This window comes from Sminthopsis crassicaudata, chromosome 3 (genome assembly GCF_048593235.1).
Source record: "Sminthopsis crassicaudata isolate SCR6 chromosome 3, ASM4859323v1, whole genome shotgun sequence".
NCBI classification, from domain to species: domain Eukaryota; kingdom Metazoa; phylum Chordata; class Mammalia; order Dasyuromorphia; family Dasyuridae; genus Sminthopsis; species Sminthopsis crassicaudata.
The window spans coordinates 23,031,275-23,052,199 of NC_133619.1; the positions used below are offsets into that span (position 1 = coordinate 23,031,275).

General features: G+C 32.5%; 1 protein-coding gene and 1 long non-coding RNA gene across 3 annotated transcripts in view; one reads left to right on the top strand and one right to left on the bottom strand.

The window, feature by feature from the left end:
* LOC141560257 (uncharacterized) overlaps nt 1-20,925 on the top strand; it is a 100,334-nt gene that overhangs the window by 42,306 nt on the left and 37,103 nt on the right. The gene's annotated exons all lie outside the window — the stretch shown is intronic.
* BCHE (butyrylcholinesterase) overlaps nt 11,995-20,925 on the bottom strand; it is an 89,935-nt gene continuing 81,004 nt past the window's right edge. For both annotated transcript variants that reach the window (XM_074298131.1, XM_074298130.1), the window contains exon 4: nt 11,995-12,364. In XM_074298131.1, the coding sequence (XP_074154232.1) occupies nt 12,240-12,364 (125 nt within the window). In that variant the 3' untranslated portion in view covers nt 11,995-12,239. The remainder of the gene's footprint in view (nt 12,365-20,925) is intronic.

Consider the following 20,925-nt stretch of genomic DNA (forward strand, 5'->3'; position numbering starts at 1 on the left):
TTCTTATAAAAATAAATTTTAAAAAGAGGCAGGGAACATAAAAGCAATTATCAAAGTTAACTAAAACTAAAATAAAAACTTCATATCTACCATCCCACATTCATCTCTTCTTGTCTCCACAAAAAAATTGGGTATTTTCTAAAGTTTTTGGTATAAATTTGGTCATTTCCAAAATTATATTTTGTTGTTTTGTTCTATTTATACTGATGTAGTCATTTTGTACATATAGTCATTGCATATATTATGTTCCTTTGTATCTGATAATATATTTATATCCATTCACTTGTCTTCCCATGTTTCTCTATATTCATTTATATTCATCATTTCTTACAAAACAAAAATATTCTTTTACATTCAGGTATTGTAATTTGTTAATCCATTTTTCAATTAATGAACATTTACATTTTTTCCAATACATTGTTTCTACAAAATGAACTGATATGAATATATTGATATATATGGGACTTTTATTTTTGCTATTAAGCTCTCAGGAAGTCAAGAAATATATCAAGTCAAAGAATATGGATTCTATATACTTTCAAAATGATTTTTATAATATTTGGAATAATTCATAGTTCCAAGAACAATGATTTAGTCTGCCCTTCTTTCTACAACTTCTAATATTGACTATTCTCAACTTTCATCATCTTCAGTAAATTTTCTTAAAGTAATATGAAACCTTGGGGTTATTTTGATTTGAATTCATCTTATTATCATTGATTTGGGGGCATTTTCATATAGTTGTTAATAATTTGAAATTTTTTTATGAAATTTTATTTATATTTATATACTTATTTACAATTCTATCTTTTGACAACATATTTTGGGGGTGAAATTTCATCATTGTTTTTGATAAATCATCTATATATTTTTTCAGTATCAGATATTTATTGAGAGATTTAATAGAAATATTTCCTTGATCCCTTTAATACACTGTCTGGTGATTTTTAAAGCTAAATCATATGCTATTATACATTCCTCTACCTGCCCCCATCTCTTTCTTCTGAAGTTTATTTTTTTTTAGATCTTAAACTATAAGCAAGATGAACTAGTGGTCTATGAGGACACTAACTTTTCCTTTGCAAATGGCTTCAAAGAGTGAACTCCAGGGAATGTTATTAACAATTTAGCATTTCCAGTTCATGTGAAAATGTTAATTCTACTTACCAAAGAGAATATTATAGACTTGCTTGGTTTAAAATGCAAATATCACACCCTCTAATTCATTTGAGTTTTGCATTCACCTATTACTTTACAGAAAAAAAAAAAGTTAAATTCAGGTTTTTGAGTCCTGCATATTCTTAAGTTATTTAAAATTAATGCATATAATTAATTTTCTTACTCTGACTTACTCTACTTCTACCAAATAGCAAACTGAGGAAAAGGGACAAAAGGAGCCAAAATAATAGGAAAAAAGCAGAAGATAAAAAGATATAGCTAAGTAATAATGATCTTAAAAGCCCTGTAATTTTTCCCTGATGAAATATTATTTTAATAATAATTATTGTGCAAAATAATTATTATTATGATATTATCAGTTTTTTCCTACTCCACTAGAGGGAGAAGGATAGTCACATGTTCCACTCACCCCTTGAGAGAATTGATCCAAGGCCCAGTATCATTCTTTGCTCTCCTCCTCCTCACTGGTGGTAAGCTTAGGAAAGGATGAAGGCTTTGTAATTAATGTTTATATTGGATTAAATACACTCATTATGCTTAGAAATTAGAGATTTAGAATTTGCAGGAGCCCACTACCTCACATTGACATTGGAAATTTCTGATGAGGAAAATTAAAAACCTTTGATTGTTTTCTATTGTTTGGAACAGGTTAGGACTCTGGAAGATGAAATTTTATTTTAGAAGTTTCTCTTTGTTTTTCAACTACAAAAATAAAAGTCAAATATGGTTCTCAGATTTTTTAGGTTCCTTTTTCATTGATTTCCTATTCAGTGTACATAATTCCATAGAGAAAAGAGTAGCTCTAAAGGGGGAAAAGTCTGTATCTGAACAACATTTACCAATAGGAGATGTTAGTGGATAAATTAAGATAGTATATTGAAAGCTACATGAACTTTCCTATGAGACCTAAGAGGACAGATCCTGAGAAAGCATTTCCATAATCTATTTGGTGGTAGTAAACTAGTGCTGATAAATTTTCCCAGAAGCACATGGCAAAAAAGACATGTACATACTCCCTTATGCCAAGAGTGGAGGTCTTGAATAATATTCCTGAATCTTAATATTTAGTTTAAAGCATTGAACTTGAAATTATAACAACTTACTTGAATACAAATTCTGCAACTTGTTTACTATGTAATGTTTTATGAATCATTTTAAATCTCTGGGTCGATTTCTTTCTCTTTAAAATGAGAGCATTTAATGTTTAATGTGCAACAAGAGAATGGTATTTGTACACATATGTTGTATCTAGGTTATATTGTAACACATGTAGAATGTATGGGATTGCCTGTCATGGGGGGAGGGAGTGGAGGGAGGGAGGGGATAATTTGGAAAAATGAATAAAAATAAATAAATAAAATGAGAGCATTATGCATATTTAACATGTATTGGTCAACCTGCCATCTGGGTTGGGGGGAAGGAGGGGAAAAATAGAACAAAAGGTTTGGCAATTGTCAATGTTGTAAAATTACCCATGCATATATCTGGTAAATAAAAACTATTAAAATAAAAAAAAATGAGAGAGTTATGGTAGACTAGACCTTGCTTCCAGCTCTAATTCTAGAATCATGTGACTGTATGATACTCTGGTTGGGATATGGGTAAGGGAAGATATCTGTCTCCTGAGTAGAATCTGGTCTTTTAAACAAAGAAAGGTCATTTTCTGGCTAGTGCTTTGGGGGTTGTCTTTTTTGTCACTCTAATTTGAATAGTTTACAGGTTTTAGAGTTTAGGCATTAGAACTTGCAGATAATTGAGAGGAGTCCTTGTAAGTCTTATAGAAAGAAGCTCTAGAAATAACATTATTGTTGAGATTGTAAAGAATAGGTTTGTTTGAGGGAAACCAGAGTCCTGGAACTCCCAACTTCTCCCTTCAAATATCAACCAGGTGCCTGGGAAGTTCAAGGAAGACTAACATTTTTGTTGTGAAGGCTTTGCCAAGGCCTTTGCAGGACTGCTCATCTGGACAATTGTTCCAATGGTCATGAAGGTGGCTGAAGTGCTATGGAGAACATAGAGTTTGGTTATACATCAGAAACTCCAAGGTTTTTGCATAGGATCATTGCCTCCTAGGCTATTGCCTATTGGATAGACCCTTGTTCTTTCACTGAATTTTGAGTCTGGCAGAGAGAGTGAGGCTGATGACTTTGGGCAGTTTCAGTCAAATCCTATTCACACAAGAGTGATATAATTGGTACTCTGAAATGAAGGCTTAATAACAATTAGAGTGACTTATTTAAGTAACATTGGTCTGCATTGAAGAGAGCTGCCTATTTATTAATCTTTATAATGTGGTTGTCTTGCTGATGGAGTCCATGAGCTGTTAGAAGTATCTCAAGGGATTGCTGAGAGCCACCTTGAGAAAGGGGTTAGAGTTGGTAATACAACTAGGAATATCTGAACAGAAGTCAAACCTCACGCATTATTTATTTTACCACCTTGGGCATTTTATTTAACTACTCAGTGTTCTGAGCAATAAATAGCAGAGAAGATTCAGACCTGCATTAGTAGAGGAAATTACCTTAAATAAGTTTTCTATACAAAGGAAATAACAAGTGTGTTCTTCGTATGATTTTAGGGGCTCTTGTGAATCCCTTCATCTTGCAAATGAAGTTTGTTCTATTCAATATGTATATTACCTTGAATATCTGTTCAGGAGCTAGCGCCATCTTTTGCATGTCTTTCAATATGTAGTCACAAATAAACCAATAACCTCCATTTATACAAGATGCTCTCCTATTTCATCTATGACCTCTTTTAAAGGATCTGCAAAATGCTGGGACACAATGTTTTAAAGCAATGCATCATGTAAACAGTGTTACCATGAAAAATTAAAATTTTGTTTCTGCAAAGGGAAAAAAACACTGAGCCTATTTTCCAAAGATTAAGAAAAGTGAGGGATCAAAAATTCAACATCTGAGTTTAAGGCAGTCATTAAAATTAGCTTGTGCCTAGAGCCCAAAATATATTAGGAAGGATTTCTCTCTTGCACACAAATAACTATTCAAAAATCCCTTTAGCTTTAGTTCTCTTTCCCTTGACAGTCTAATGAAGGGGGTATCATTTTTTTCTGAGAGAACACTCCTCCAGGCAGATGTTTGTATTCCCTTGAAATGATGCTCAGGAGATTGGTAGGAAAATGTTAGGAAACCAGAGTCGGCCAGAAGTATTTCAGTGGATACCTTAAAATATTTCTAGGCCAAGGACTTTGTCTATAAATCCCTGGCTGTCATATAGTTACTTTTTGAAATTCTCTGTGTCTATCTCTATCTTTCTGTCTCTCTCTCTCTCTATCTCTGTCTTCTTCTTTCTGTCTGTCCCTCTCCCTCTCTCTGTCTCTCTATCACTCTCTGTTTCTAGCTTCCTTTCTCTCTCTTGGTCTCTCTGTTTCTCTGAGTCTGCCTCTGTCTCTCTTCCCCTCCCTCTACCAATATGGGTCTCCAAAATAAATACTCTTCTTGTGACATCATGTCCATATGATTTCACAATATGTAATTTTTCAAGTTTTCAAAAAATTTTCTCTTATTTTTGTGGGTTCATGATTTAGACACAAATAGTGGTACTATTATATTATATTATATTATTATATTATATTATGTTGTGTTGTGTTGTGTTGTGTTATATTATATAATATCATATATATTATATTATATTAGAAGAACAAAGGTTAATCTACTTCTAAGATCTATAGAGAAAGAAAGCATTTTTGGCCAAAGAAGAACTAGAGTTCATTTTGAAATGAAAAAAAAATAGATAATTTTTATCATATTAAGTTTAAAAGTGTTCATACAAACAAAACCAATGCAGACAAGATTAGAAAGGAAGCCATAAATTGGGGAAAAAATATTTTACATTTAAGGGTTCTGATAAAGGCCTCATTTCTTAAATATACAGAGAATTGAATCAAATTTATAAGTATACAAGGCATTCTCCAGTTGATAAATGATCAAAAACCAAGGTCTTTCAGATGAAGAAATTAAAACTATTTAGCCATATGAAAAAATGCTTTGAATCACTATTAATCAGAGAAATGCAAATTAAGACTAGTCTAAAATACTACATCTCTCAGATTGGCTAAAATGACAGAAAAAAGATAAAGATAAATGTTGGAGGGGATATGAGAAAACTGGAAAATAGCAAAGTTATAAACTCATTTAACCATTCTGGAAAAGAATATGGAATTATGCCCAAAGGGCTATCAAAGAATGCACAACTTTGATCCAGCAATGTCTCTACTATACCTGTAATCCAAAGAGATCATAAAAAGGGAAAATACCCACATGTGAAAAAATGTTTGTAGCAGTCTTCTTTTTATTTTATTTTTTTTTTGTAGTGCCAAGGAACTGGAAACTGAATGAATGCACATGACTTGGAGAATGACTGGATAAGTTATGATATATGAATGTTATGAAATATTATTGTTCTATAAGAAAGGATCAGCAGGATAATTTCTGAAAGGCCTGGAGATACTTATATGAACTGATGCTAAGTGAAGTGAGTAGAACCAAGAAAACAGTGTACACAGCAATAACAAGATTATATGATGATTGATTCTGACAGAGCCATGGTCTGACAGAACAAAAGATTGACTTCAGAAAAAAAAATTAAGGTAATAGAGATTGACTGAAGTAGAAACACTAGTGCTAAGTCTTTGAAAATGAATGAATCCTCAGTCCTTGCATAGTTACTGTTATAATCATTAAGTAATTAATCTGAACAAGAGCTAGTGGAGCTGGCAGGAATGATTACTTTCCCTTTTTGAAAGATGAGATAATCAACCATTGTGCAATTAGTATTTATGCTAAAAGTTAGAATTCCCCACCAGAATTGTTTGCAAATTTTAACTAAGTTAAGAAACATGGTTCTTTTCAATATCAAGTTGATTCAGGCTAGTTCCAGTGGTCTTATGATGGAGAGAGCTATCTGCACCAAAAGAGAGGAGGAGATGGGCCTGAGTGTAGATCTTAACATAGGATTTTCACTTTTTATTGTTGTTTGCTTGAATTTTGTTTTTATTTCTCATTTGTCCCTTTTTGATTTGATATAAAAGAACTGCATATGTTTGAAATATATTGGATTGCTTGTCATGTAGGGGAAAGGGTGGGAAGAAGGGAGGGAGAAAAACAATTGGAACACAAGGTTTTGCAAGGGTGAAGGTTGAAAACTCTCTGTACATTTGATTTTGGGAGGAAAAAAAAAGCTTTATTAAAAAGATAAATAAATTGATCTTAGCATGGAAAACAAAACAAAACAAAACAAAAACATTCATTTCCAAAACATTCAAAAGAAAACAAACAACAAAAAACAAGTAAAGGAGAACAAAAGATTGACTTCAGAAAAAAAATAAGGTAATAGAGATTGAAGTAGAAACACTAGTACTAAGTCTTTGAAAATGAATGAATCCTCAGTCCTTGCATAGTTACTGTTATAATCATTAAGTAATTAATCTGAACAAGAGCTAGTGGAGCTGGCAGGAATGATTACTTTCCCTTTTTGAAAGATGAGATAATCAACCATTGTGCAATTAGTATTTATGCTAAAAGTTAGAATCCCCCACCAGAATTGTTTGCAAATTTTAACTAAGTAATTTACTTCTCTACTTCTAATTGTTAATGAGACTTGAGGGAGTTATTTCTTTGTTTTCTATTTTATGCTTTGGTTTTGACCAGTAAATTCTTAGTAGCAAGGATTATTTTAGTAAAAGTAAAATAAAATAAATCCCTCAACTAAAGCAAATCAGCAACTCCTGTGTAATTTATAGGTTTTAAGATTCTCCTAGAAGCCCAGAGGAATCAATTGACAATCTCAGTGAAAAACAGGCAGCAAATGTCAGAATTAGAATTTAAATCCAGATCTTTGGAACTCAAAACCAACTCAATGCCTTAATCTGCCCTATAGGTTTCTAAAGAATCTATCTATATGCTTCTCTGAACTTAGTTAGCAGGCAGTGACATTAAATAACAATTCCTTCAAAGTGACTTCAATAATAAGACATTTACTGATTCTCTACCCTTTGTTGTTGGTATGCTCTACTTATTAAAATCACATTGCATTGTCTTAAGATAAGTGTCATGGATTGAGAACATTGATTTAGAGATTTTAGCAACCAGCTATTGTACTTCTAGATAAGGAAACTGGGACTCAAAGAGTGATTGCTCTTGGTTAAAGAGATAATGATGGAGGAAACATTCAATTCCATTTTTCTCTCATAAATATCTTAAATTCAATATGTCTAAAACTAAACTCAATATTTTCCCTCCAAAACGTTTGTTCTTACATTTTATTGCTATTGGGAGAACCATCATCAATGAAGTGACATCTTTAAATCGTGTCCCCTTCTTTCTTCTGATCCTGGTGCAAACTTCATCAGTTCAAGACTAAATTATTGTTAAAGCTTGATGGTTTATCTGTCACAAGTTTTTTTTTTCTCTTTCCTCTTCAGTAACAAACACTCTTTGTAAACTTCCTCTCACTTTTCTAGTCTATTTTTATACATTATAGGTTTTCATTTCATCACATTATTCTGTGATCCAGTGATACTAGCTGCTTTGTTCCATCTTTCCAATCCAGGCATTTTCACTGACCATCCTTTATGCATGGAAAGCTCTTCCTTTGCTTCTTTGCCTGTTGCCTTCCTCCCTTCAATTCCCAGTTAAAATTATACCTTCTAGAGGAAGCCTTTCCTCATGTCCTTTCATACTTCCATTTATTGAGGATTTCATCTTTATTCTGTATCTAGCTTGGTGGTAATTAGTTGCTTGCATATATTTCCCCCTATTAGACTGTCTTTTACACACACCTTTAATTACTTCATAAATTCTTTTTATTTACTTTTTGTGTGTACATGTTCCTATTATATCCCCTAGAAGTATCAGGTATTTGAGGGCAGGTCCTTGTTTTGTATTAATCTTTGTATTTCAATAACTAGCAGACCATGTGATACATATCAGTAACTTAATATATTTTTCATCAAGTGTATTTATTCATATGGAGAAACCACAAAATTTCGGAGGATCACTAATTTAAATCTGGAAGATTTCTAAAATGACATCTTACTTCAAAGCTGACTTAATTGAAATCACAGGAATGTCTTGGTCAGGGTGACATGGCCATTTAGTTTCAAAGAGAGATTAGGAATTCAATTTCTCTTATTCTAGTATGGTTGTGTCTACCTACCAGTCTTTAAATTGAGATTGTTTTATCTACCCAATTTCCATAAGCCTTTTGAATCATGAATATATTTATCTATATACGAATTAATCTTCTAGAAATTATTTGTATTATTATTGGTATTTGGGAAAAATCTTGCCCTTGAGTTTTATTCTATCATTTAAATAGCTGTAGTATTCTCAATTTCTTGTCCATCAGACAACAAAAGTAGAGTTTCTTAATATGCATTGTAAGAACAAAGTTTATTCACTACCACCACTGCCATTCAAAAATACCTTTTGAGGAGAATTAGCACCATGGGAGATATAAACTCGATCTCTTTAATTATAATTTCAATGGGATATAAAGGAAAAATGACAAGGATGAGAAAAGAATAATAATTATAATGATGACCTTTATATACTGCTTTGTATACATCATTGTATTTGAAATACACATTAATTCTATGGAGTTGGTAAATGTTTTATAGATAAAGAAAGGGTTTTGCTAACTTTCCTATGATCATATACAATGTGTTAGATAGTGGTTTTAGATCAAAACCTCTGACTTTATAGTAAGTTCAGCAAAGACAGTGTAAGATAAGGGAGATTCTTGGGTGCTCCCCACTCTCCCCATCCCGATAGTCTGGAATAGTCAGGAGGAGTTTTCTTATAGGGAATCTCAAATTGTTTAGGGAATCTCAGCTATGATGCAGAAGACCCTGACATCTTCTTGCCTATTTACTTGAACCATGAATGAAGGCTTATAATTACGGTCTCCCTGAATCATAAATATCCTTGACTCTTCCTCACAGGGGCATCATATATGTTCTCTCCAGAATAACATCAATATGATGATAGATAATATATAACGGAAAAAAAGTTGGGAAGCAACCACAACTTTCTGATTATCCATCCTATAATGATGAAAAGAATCTGGAAAATGTTTATGATCTTCTTCCTTCTTTTGAACTTTAAGGCATTTTAACCTAAATAGTGGGACAGTGGGTTTAATCTCCTTTTTGCTGTCTTTCTCATTGGTAACTGAACAATGGGATTTAGCGCAGATTGTAGAATTTGTAATTTATGAATCATGGTTAAGTATGATTATTTGGCAAATGATTAGACTTTCAAGAAAAGAAGAGATTCTTGTTGAAAAAAATAATGGATGCAAGTGCTACCTTTTCTATTAATTACTTTTTTGGACCTGAATAAGCAGTGTTGTCTTTGATTTCCTCTTTAAGTATATAAATTAGCTAGACTTGGTGATTTCTAAGATCTCTTTAAACTTTTAACATTCTATGATCTTGTTGATAAAACTGTATGAATTTGTACGTGTTTGTGTGTCTAGATATAGACACAGTGTATATGTGTATATATGCAAGTGTACATTTTATTATATACATATACATATATATATATATATACATATATATATATTAAATACAAAGTAATCTTCTTCATGTAAGGCTGACTAGACATGAAAATTTTTCTTTTCTCAATGTAAATAACCAATTTTTGAGAAAATCATTTTTTAAAAAATTGCCTACAACTTAGAGGGTACATCACTTTCATAGGTCATAGAGTTTGTCATACATGGTACTTGAACCCCAGTCCTAATTCTGAAATCTATTAATTCCATCATAGTGCCTTTTTTTTCTTGAACAGTTAATATTTACGTTTTCTTTATTCAATTTCTCAATGACAAAAATAAGGAACAGAGAATTTTCTTTTTAATATATAATAGGTGCTCTCTAGTTCTAAAATTCTCTGAGTGCTATTAAAATGTAATCATACAGAAGTAGTCACTAGAGTTTCTATCTATAGTTTTTAAACTATTTCAATCTTGTTTGAAAAGCTTGTTCTTTTTGAGAATAAGGAAGGAAATATGTATTGCTGAAAATTATTGTTAATCAGATTGATTTTTTTTTAAAGAAAATGCTTTCAATGGGAACAATATATAGGCAATTTGCCTAAAGATAATGCATTTTTGTAGAGATATAACTTACTTTTTGTGAGGTTTTGTCCTGCTTTATCAGAAATATCCTGTATCTTCTTAAATTCTCAACTTAATTATTATATATGAGAAGTAAATTGATTCTACTTTGACTTATTTTATGCAGAAATCATTTCTTGACTGAAATCTTAATATTTCCTATTGTAAAAGTATTTAAGTACTTTAGCATTTCAAATAGTTCCATAGCTTCTTCCTCTCTGACAATTAAATATTCCTGTTATTTGCATTAGTTTACAAATTTCTGCCACATTGTGTGTGTATTTATGTGTATATGTGCATATGTATAGCATGTATGTGGAGGGATGATATAAATGGAGAAGTTTCATATATATATATATATATATACATATATGTGTGTGTGTTTATATATATATGTTGTGTGTATATACAGCTTGTATAGGGAGGGAGGATACTAATGGAAAAGTTATACATCTGTATATTTATGTATTTGCACATGCGTGTGTGTGTGTGTGTGTGTGTGTGTGTGTGTGTGTTTGGGTAAATCCAATCAACTTGCAAAGACACATAAGTGTTTCTTAGAAGTAGACACTGCTAAGCTCTTGGAATAAAAACATAAAAGTTAAACAGTTCTTATTTGCAAAGAAATTTCATTCTAGTAGTTGGAAAACCCACACATTGCACTGCATTCCACTAGATATTCAAGGTTCTGGAGGATGGCCTCTAGCACATTGGAGGGGGAGCTCAGTTATAGAAAAAGAATAGGCAAGAATCAAGAATTACAAAGGTTCAGAAGGTGTGTGTCCTTTGTTGATATCATTGTTCTAACAATCCACATTGATGAGACTGCAAATCCATCAAAATATGAAGTAAATATAGAAAGCTCAAATTTTAATAACTTATTAAAAACAATAAGCATTATTGCTGATATGGGGATTATGTGTTCCGTTCTCTTAAAGATACTAGAAATTTTGGGAGGAGGAGGTTTTTTGACTGGTTAACATTAAATAAATGACCTTATAAATTTATCAGATAAGGGCATAAGACTATTATAAAAAGAATGGTACATTTGGATCACAGCTTTGCTACTTTAAAATTCCTGAGAACTTGGATAAATATGTTCATCTTTCTGGATTTCCGTTTCTCCCAACTAGTTGTCAGTTCAGTATAATAAAATGAAGCATTATCCTAAATGATCTTTAAGGTCCCTACATCTTTCATCTCTTCAAAAACAGATACTTGAAAGATAAGACATAACATGTACAGAGCCAATAAAAAGTTGGTCATGATTGTATATGCCTAGAGTCTTTGCTTTGGGGGAATCAGAGGTTATTAGATGGAGATCTGTGGTTTAAATCTGATTGGAAATCCACTGTAAATCTACCATCAATATAATGAGCCCATGATTTTTGGGGAGGGCAACTGGCTGCCTATGGAGGAATAAAGTAACTCAGATGAAAAAGAGACCTAGTGACTGTTTCTGTTCCAATCAACAATAGAACCGAAACTTAGAGAATTACTTCTCCAACCTAGGCAAGATAGGAACAAACAGACAAAAATAAAATAAAATAATTAAAATAAAATCAGTGCTTTTTAGCATGGTGGAAAATTTGTCAAAAGACTACAGAAATGTGTGTGGTTTTTTTTAAAGCTTAAAGACTTCTGGGTAAAAGAATTTTACACAGCTAAAAGTTGAAATTTGCTCATAAATTCATAGTCAAGCTTTAATGTTTATGTTTTAGTTTGGCTTGTTGAATGGTTTGTTTCCTGAAATGAAAGGCAAAATACAAAGGAAAAATGGGAAGAATCAATACTGTCCTCTTGGCATTTGGGTTTAGCTATAGAAAAGCTTCCATTTGAGGCTCACAAGTGAGCTACCAGCCCATTTGCCTTGATCCACAGGAAAAGGAACATTCCTAAAAGGCCAGGCCAATTAATTAGAGACCTGCACAGCTTTCCCTCTTGCTTGTGTAATCATTAAATTGATTTCTCCAGTCCATCATATAACTGTTCCAGCGACGGAATCCTGCTTTCCATTCACGCTCAACTTCATCAATATCTCCTGTAAAACATGAAATGGGTTGGATTAATGTACATTTGAATTGATAGCTATATTAATTGAAAAATAATTTTGATTACAAATGCTCTTTTCTGTAGGTACAAAGCATGGCAGCTTTTTGTTTTGTTTATTTAGGGTGATTTTTTCTCCTTCCTTTTAAGTTGTCAGTAATTCAACTTTTAAGATTTACATTTTTGCCTTGGAGCTTCTTTCAAAGAAAAAAATAATCTTCAATAAGACAAGTTTTACCTTTTAAAAATTTAAAGGAAATATAAAAGGTTTATATTTATGTTTTAAAAATTGAAGTGTTTAAAAATCAGTCTTTTGTAAAAATAAACAATTCCCTTTCCCAATCCCCACTTTTCCATTATATTTAGATGCTTTAAGATAAAAATACATAAATATAACAACTCTCTTTATTGTGGCAGGTATATAATTACATTCCTATATGATCAATGTACAGATAAAATTAAAAGAAAAGCAGCATTTTCAAGGCTGCCCACTTTTCTTATTTATATGCCCAAATCCTGAAGTTGAATTAAAATAGTAATATTTGAGCATTTTAAAACCTCCTCAGAGATTAATTGGCACACACACACACACACACACACACACACACACACACACACACACACAGATACATATCAAATTGTCCTTTATATTCTTTCATTCAGTTCCTTCATCGAGCATTTAATATCATCTATCTAGATGACATTCTATGTTCAGTTTTTTTCTGCCTCAAAAGATTTTAAATTCATAAAATAAAGCTGTGGCTCTGTTTAATGAACCAATGAAGTAACATTTATTTAACACCTATAATGTATGGCATTCATGGTTTTATACACATAAATGATTTTATATATTAAAGCTAGTTATTAGAAATCTGGGACAATTTATATTTATTGACGACAATTTCTGGAACTTTGTGAATGTAGCATTCATGTATATGTATGTATACACATATACCACAAATATACACATAAGTATTATGTATGGATGTGATACATTCTCTGCTTTTATATAGGAGGTCTTCCCATTCATTTTTTTTTGCTGTATCCTTCCATCATTCAATTAATGTATATATCTATCAATCTGTCTGTCTGTCTCTTTGTTTCTCTATGACAAGAATCTTTTTTGAAACTGGTGAAGTTCATGCATCACTTATAAGGATGCTTATAGATGACAAAATAAAATTGAAAGTAGGGGGCACAGCTAGATGGTACAGTGTTAGAGTATCAGCCCTGAAGTCAGGAGGACCTGAGTTCAAATGTGGTCACAGACACTTAACAGGTCCTAGCTGTGTGACCCTGGGCAAGTCACTTAACCCCAATTGCCTCAGCAAAAAATTTTTAAAAAGTCAATGAAATTAGTGGTAGCAATAGCTAAACTATTAAAATAAAAAATAAATTAAAAAAATAAAAAAAAATAAAATTGGAAGTAATGTAAAGGGATATGAATTATATTGCAATATAGTTACCCCAATATTACAATTTACAGACAAGTGAAGAACTCTTGATTTAGTCTAATCCTTCCTTTTAACGACGAGGAAATTCAAATTTGTGAATTTCACTGGTTTGGCCAAAGCCACAAATGGCATAGAAGGAATTGAAGCCCAGGGCCTCAGATTTAGCTTCTAGTTTATTATTTTTTTCTTCTATGAGCCACTACAGTATTTAATTTCTTTCCTTCAGACAAAGAAATATATATATATATATATATATATATATACACGTATATATGTATATGTATATATGTATATATGTATATGTATATATATGTGTGTATGTATATATGTGTGTGTATATATGTATATGTATATATGTGTATGTATATATATGTGTGTATATATGTATATGTATATATGTATATATGTATGTGTATATATATATATATATATATATATATATATATATATATATATATATATATATATATATATATATGTATATATGTATATAGGTAGTTTTTACCAAAGATTGGTTAGAGCATCATGATGACTCTTAAGACAAAATTTTTTTTGGACTCTTAAGACAAATTCCAACTCAAAAGCAACAAAAAACTCTCAAAACAAACAAAAACACAAAACACCTTATATGGGAAGTAGCTCAAAGGAAACTAGGGTTTCTGAGCTATATGAATGCATGAAGGGGTGAATTTATGAAAAATTATTAAGGCAAGAAATGCAGTATCACATATAGAAAATGTCAGACAGGCCAGTTATGCTACTGTGGAGTACATTAGGAAAAGTAAGATGGAATTGATCTAGGAAGCTAGGCTTCAGAGAGATAATGAATGTTGATAAACACCAGAAAGTCTGGGATTTAATTCCACAGTGACCCACTGAGCTTCAGAAAGAAGAGAATGACATTGTTTATCCTATGCTTTAAGAATATGAATTAGGCACATATTTTCAGGGGAGATTGAGGAGAAGAAACTTAGATGAAGGGAAACCAATTAACAGGCAAGCATAATGGTCCAGATAAGAGATGCTGAGTTTCTTAAACTCCCCACTAAAATCCTATCTCAAAGGATTCTTTGCCAATTCCCCCTTATTTTTTTTCTTTAAAAGTAAGTTGTGTTTATCTGGTATATAGCTCATTTTTACATGTTTTCTTCTGTTTTTGCCCCATGTGATGACAGCATCTTGAGAATAGGAACTATCTTTTTTTCTCTTTTGTGCATATATACATATATATGTGTGTATGTGTATATATATATATATATATATATATATATATATATATACCCACACACATGCACATAAGTTGTAATATGTATATGTATATATTTACAACTCAGTATATATGTACATGCATATAACTTTTAATATATATGTATATACACTTGCAAATCCATATATTCCTCCAAAATGAATAACCACCTGGCTTACTATTTCACTCTATCTCAATTGTGAATCTCAAGTTCTAAATATCCTTTAAGCAAAGTTTGTAATTACATATGTATATATACTTGAAATTCATTATGTTTGTATTGTAGATCTATGCACACATACATGCATGTTTATGGACATCTGTTGTTTTTGTTGCCGTTTGTCCTTCATTTACAGAAAGGACCATGACATCAGGGAGGTGATTTAAATGAGGGAGGGCTGTGCAAGGTCACATGACTCACTTTCTCCTCCTGAGTCGTTTGGATCCAGTGGCCAGATATACATCAAGATGCCTGGACATGGCTCTGGAGTTGTGGGAGATCTTGACCTTTTAAGTTAAGGTTTTTAGTAGGTCTCAGTTTACCTAAGTGTATATGAGGTAGTATGGTATATTAGAGGGGCAACTTCAGTACCATTAGGGCTTAGGATTTAAGTCCTACCGCAGACACATCCTGATTGTGTGATCTTGGATGAGTTACTTAAACTTGGTAATGCATTCAACTTTCTGAGTCTGCAAATTAATAGGATGTGTCCAGACTCTATTGATAGAAGAACTTTTCTTTTCTAGGAATTCCAGTGGAATCAGAGGTCTAGGACTCATTTATCCATGTCTCTGTCTCTGTCTCTGTCTCTGTCTCTGTCTCTCTCTCTCTCTGTCTCTGTCTCTCTCTCTCTCTCTCTCTCTCTCTCTCTCTCTCTCTCTCTCTCTCTCTCTCTTCTCTCTCTTCTCTCTCTTCTCTCTCTTCTCTCTCTTCTCTCTCTTCTCTCTCTCTCTCTCTCTCTCTCTTTCTCTCTCTCTCTCTCTCTCTCTCTATATATATATATATATATATATATGTGTGTATGTATGTATGCATGTAGCTATCTGTAGAAGCTGCTCAAGATATCAATACTAAGGTTTTATTTTTTAAATATTTAGTTAGTAATCTCTGAATAAGAGAGAAAGTCAAAGACAGAGACACAGAAGCACAGAGACATACACAAAGAAAAGAGAACAATATACTGAAGCAGGAAACCAAAGTATTAACATTTAAAATAAATCCTAGATCATCAAGCACCTATTTAAAATATGATTAGGAATGAATGAATGCATGGATTAAAACATTTTTTAAAAAATCCTCAGGATATAAGCACTAGAGATACAAATTTCACAATATCCAAAGTGAGGAACTTATTATCTTCAAGCAGATTACATTCTAATGGAGGGAAATAACACATTAAGAAGAGTGAAGATGGGAATGTAGGTCTATGGAGTAACTGTGATGATGAAATATTAAAATATTGTTTAAAGAGGATAAATATTATAAATAATGATAATTCTGACTTACATTCCTGATATATTCTTCATAAATTAATTGATGATCAATTGTATATAGATGCTATCTCTGTGACTAAGAATATTTATCTCTCTGAATTCTAGATCCTAAACCCTATTCATCCCTTTCAATGGAAGTAAGTTCCTTTTGGACCAATATTGTTTTTAGAGAATAGGGGGAAAATAATATGATGAACAATTCTATCTTACCTACTATTGAGGGGGGTTAAGGTCCCTTTAAGATTCCTTTCTAATTCCCAACCTCCCCCCCCAAAAAAAGAAACTAGGATCTTTGATTCACAAATCCTGGTCAAAAAGCATCCTTTTTGAATTCCAATGATATTGGGGCTTTCCCAGCCCCCACAGGATCTGAGCTAACTTGGACTTTCCTAGTCCCCCACTATCTGCTCAGGTTTCCCCAACCCTCACAAACAGCTTCTTCCTTATGTACAAACCCATTGAATTCTATTCAATGTTAACCCTGGCCGAAAACCAGACAGGAGTCTGGACTCCACCCACCTTCAAGATTATAAAAAGGGGAACCCTGGAAGTTCACTCTTTGTAGGAGCCTAAACATGGCATTCTTACCTCAGCCATGCCAAGGGTTCCTGTCTGCCTGGTAACCAACTCTGGCCCTGGCGTCTTTCTACCTTTGCCCTAACTTCCAAACCCCTACAATAAACCTTTTTTATCAATCTAGGTTTTCGGGCCTGTTAATTCCTTTACAGGGGACTCTGTGCCGTCATTAGACTATCCTTGTGCCCAACCAAAAGGGGTTCCCCCTTTCCTAACTCTCATCACTATATGCCAGGAAATGTCCTGAATTCTTTTGCAAACATTATCTGATTTTATCTTTATAGTAATTTTGGGAGATAGGCTTTTGTCATTATCCCAAGTTTAACCATGGAGGAAATTGAGGGAAGTAGAGGTTAAATGAATTGCCAAAGATTACACAGCTGGTGTTTAAGGTCACATTTGAACTCAGGTTTCCTGACTCCAAACCAAAAGCTCCATTCACTGTACCACCCAGCTGCCTCTAGGTTTGTCTTTGTTCCCCAGTATTGAACACAATGTCTTGTTTATGGTAAGTTCTTAATAATTGCTGATTTGATTATATGAAAATTTATTGAATTTTATATGAAAAATATATGAAAATTATTTGATTATATGAAAATGCTTAGAAAATTTGGCCAATTCTCAATATTTTCAGACTTTTAAGATTAGTTTACCTCCCCCATCAAAGTATGAGGAAAGAATAGGCTCACTAAATAGAGAAATATTCCTGTTGCATTTGCATGGTCCTGAGATGAGTAGTGGAGGATCTTCTTCAGATAATATTTTTTGAAAATCTCTTTGATGAATTAGAAATGTCTGAGAGATTTGTTAGTTTAACCATAATCAAATTATACTTAATTAGAGTATATTCTTTTGAAGCTGGTATAGTTAAAATGATAAAGCTTTTTTATATTTAATAAGTATTTATTTTGGTGAATTTAAAACAAGTATTCAATGTTATTTGAACTGCGTAGAAATATTGAAGGGTTGTTATATGACAAACTTTCAAAAGAAGAAATGAGTCTGTACTTCATTAGATAGTTTGTGCTTTTAGAGTGGTCAGAAAAATGCATATATTCCTCCAAAATGAATAAACATCTGGCTTACTGTTCCACTTTGACTATTTCACTTGTGAATCTCAAGTTTCAAATGGCCTTTAAGTAAAGCCTGAAATTAAAGCCTTGAAGAGAATAAAGTCATTTGCCTCTTTGTCAATGAGAGACAATTTGAGGATTTGGACCATGACTAGTATTATTTAGAGAGAAGGCACCTGGTTATGAATTCCTTTCCTTGACTTGATTATAGTTTAACAATCACAGTTGCTAATGCAATGATGCCTGATTAGCAGTTCAGGCAAGTGTTACATTTCCTCCTGGATGGCTCATATTCAGATGTTTATGAGCTCTAGTGCTTTGAAAGTAGTCATGCCCAAATGTTTTATAAACCTGAGTTCTTCCTTTATCTATAAACCTCCATCAAGAAGCCATTGATCTGTATAATGAATTATGAAGCACTGAAATGCCAGCCAATAAAGAAAGTAAAGGAAGAAAATGTATAAGAGGGCAATCAGAACTTTCAAAGTCGCAATAAATGGAGACAGAAAAATAAGGGAGTATGTATTAAGGACTGCATTTATACACACACACACACACAGACACACACACACATACACACACACACATATATACATACAGATGCAAGACATTGTGAAGTAGTGTGTAAAAAACCAGGAAGGCCCAGATTCCAGTCCTACTTCTGAAAATATAGATATAAATATGTAATGTATGGTAATGCATGTATGCATCACGCATGTATGCATGCATGGCACATACATTTTACATGTATGTCATATCTGTGTAGCTATATCTATCAATCATTCATCTATCTATTCTACTAACTGAGTGAACCTGAGTAAGTTACTTAAATTTTAGGTATTATAAAGCAAAATTCTTTGTTAATACATATAGAAAAGGTGATAATCTGCTTTGAAAGAGGAAATGTTGTTTTGTTTTTATTTTTGTCTGATAACACAGAGAAGTACTTCTTGAAATATAGAAGAGGTGTTGAACGAATGGTCAAATGATTAAATTCAAAAATATTCTTAGTGCTCACAAACTAGATTAAAAAATGAAATTGGGAAATATTAAACAAAATAAATAAAATCCAATACAACATATATTTTTCTGAGCTGTCATGGGGTGGCTGGATCATTATCTCAGTTTAGTAGATCTGTTTCTATTTTTGTTTGACAGCACTAATTTATGTAGAGGGAAAAGGTGTTTAACCTTTTCCTTAGGAGAGGTTTTGATTGAGCAGAGGGTAAAAAGACTATTTGGTCTTTTCAGACTTTAGGTGAATGGCACCAAAGAAAATAGGGAAAAATAATCATAAGCTTGCCTGTTTCATAGTTTTATCTTGGCATTCCTGAGATCACTGTAACAGGTTCCTTTGGATCTTTTCTATTTTTGAGCAGGTTTGAGAATAAGGATGGGGAAGAGATAACTGAATTATTTAGAAATGGTTGATTTAATGATATTATTTAACTACTAATGTTAAAAAAGTTAACCCACTGGGGATATTTTCCCCATATAAACATTAGAAGAGATTAGATTTAGTCCCATTTACTTAGAAATGTGAATGCTCAGAAGTATATTTTTTTCTTTAAGACCTCAACCTCATATTTGAATAAAATAAAGGAATATTATTCCATTCTATTAATAATACTCTTTTGGGCAGGAGACATGACATGAATGCTGTGTATAGTTATCTTATTTTGATTGGCAAGAATGCAATCATAGCACAACCTGTGCTGATCACTGGAACAATTTTGTCAGTATACAGACTAGAGGGGATTGAAATCATCAAATAAAGGAAGTTTAAATCTTAATATTGGAAAAATTCACCTTTTTTGAGGTTTCTTCAACATCCATGATCTGATCCTAAATAGGACCAGCAATATCTGATTTGAGATGGTGTGTTTAGATCAAACAGATGTCAAATTAGTATTTGATTATTGTACTTATTGCAATCATTTTCTAGTCCTACTGAATGGTCACAGACAAAGATATGGAAAGGACCTGAAAAGTCATATAGCTAATATTTAGCTTGGTTGCAGTCCTGCCAAGGTCCTCGATTTCTAAGTAAATTAGTTTCAGCACCTAACTCACATGAGTGTTGTGAAGATTCAATGAGAGGAGATAAGATGAGATAATATTGGTAAAACATTTTGTTCCATACCGCTCCTTCCTTTATTATATATAAATACATCTGGAGAAATTAAAATTCCAGTTATTTCCCTGATCTTTCTCTTCTGGCCTCTAATAAATATTAAGGTATTGGGTGCTGTCTGCCTTTGGGTTTTCACCATTTCACTGTCTTTTATGCACAAAATCTCCATAGGAAAAACTCTCTAAATATCACTGCTAATTTCTGAATTGGCACATCCAAGTGTCTTTTCTCAGGCTTCACCCCTCAGAGCTCTAATAATTCTCTGTTTTTATCTCTAATCTAAACCTCTGCTCACCTCCTCCCTTTTACATAACATGCTCCCCTTTCAGTCCCCCACTCCAGATATTGTCTTAAACACTTCTACACAAAAGGTCTGAAAATACAAACTACTTAGCTTATCCAAAATCATATACATTGCTTCATCTTCCCCCAAAAGGAAAACAAACCTATCACCACTCTTTATCTTTCTATTTGTTTTGATCTTTATCATATTTTTTTAGGTTCAAAAATCATATTCTTGGACGAAGTACTTGACTAGAGACATAGAGCTCCAATCATGAAGACATGAGTTGAAAT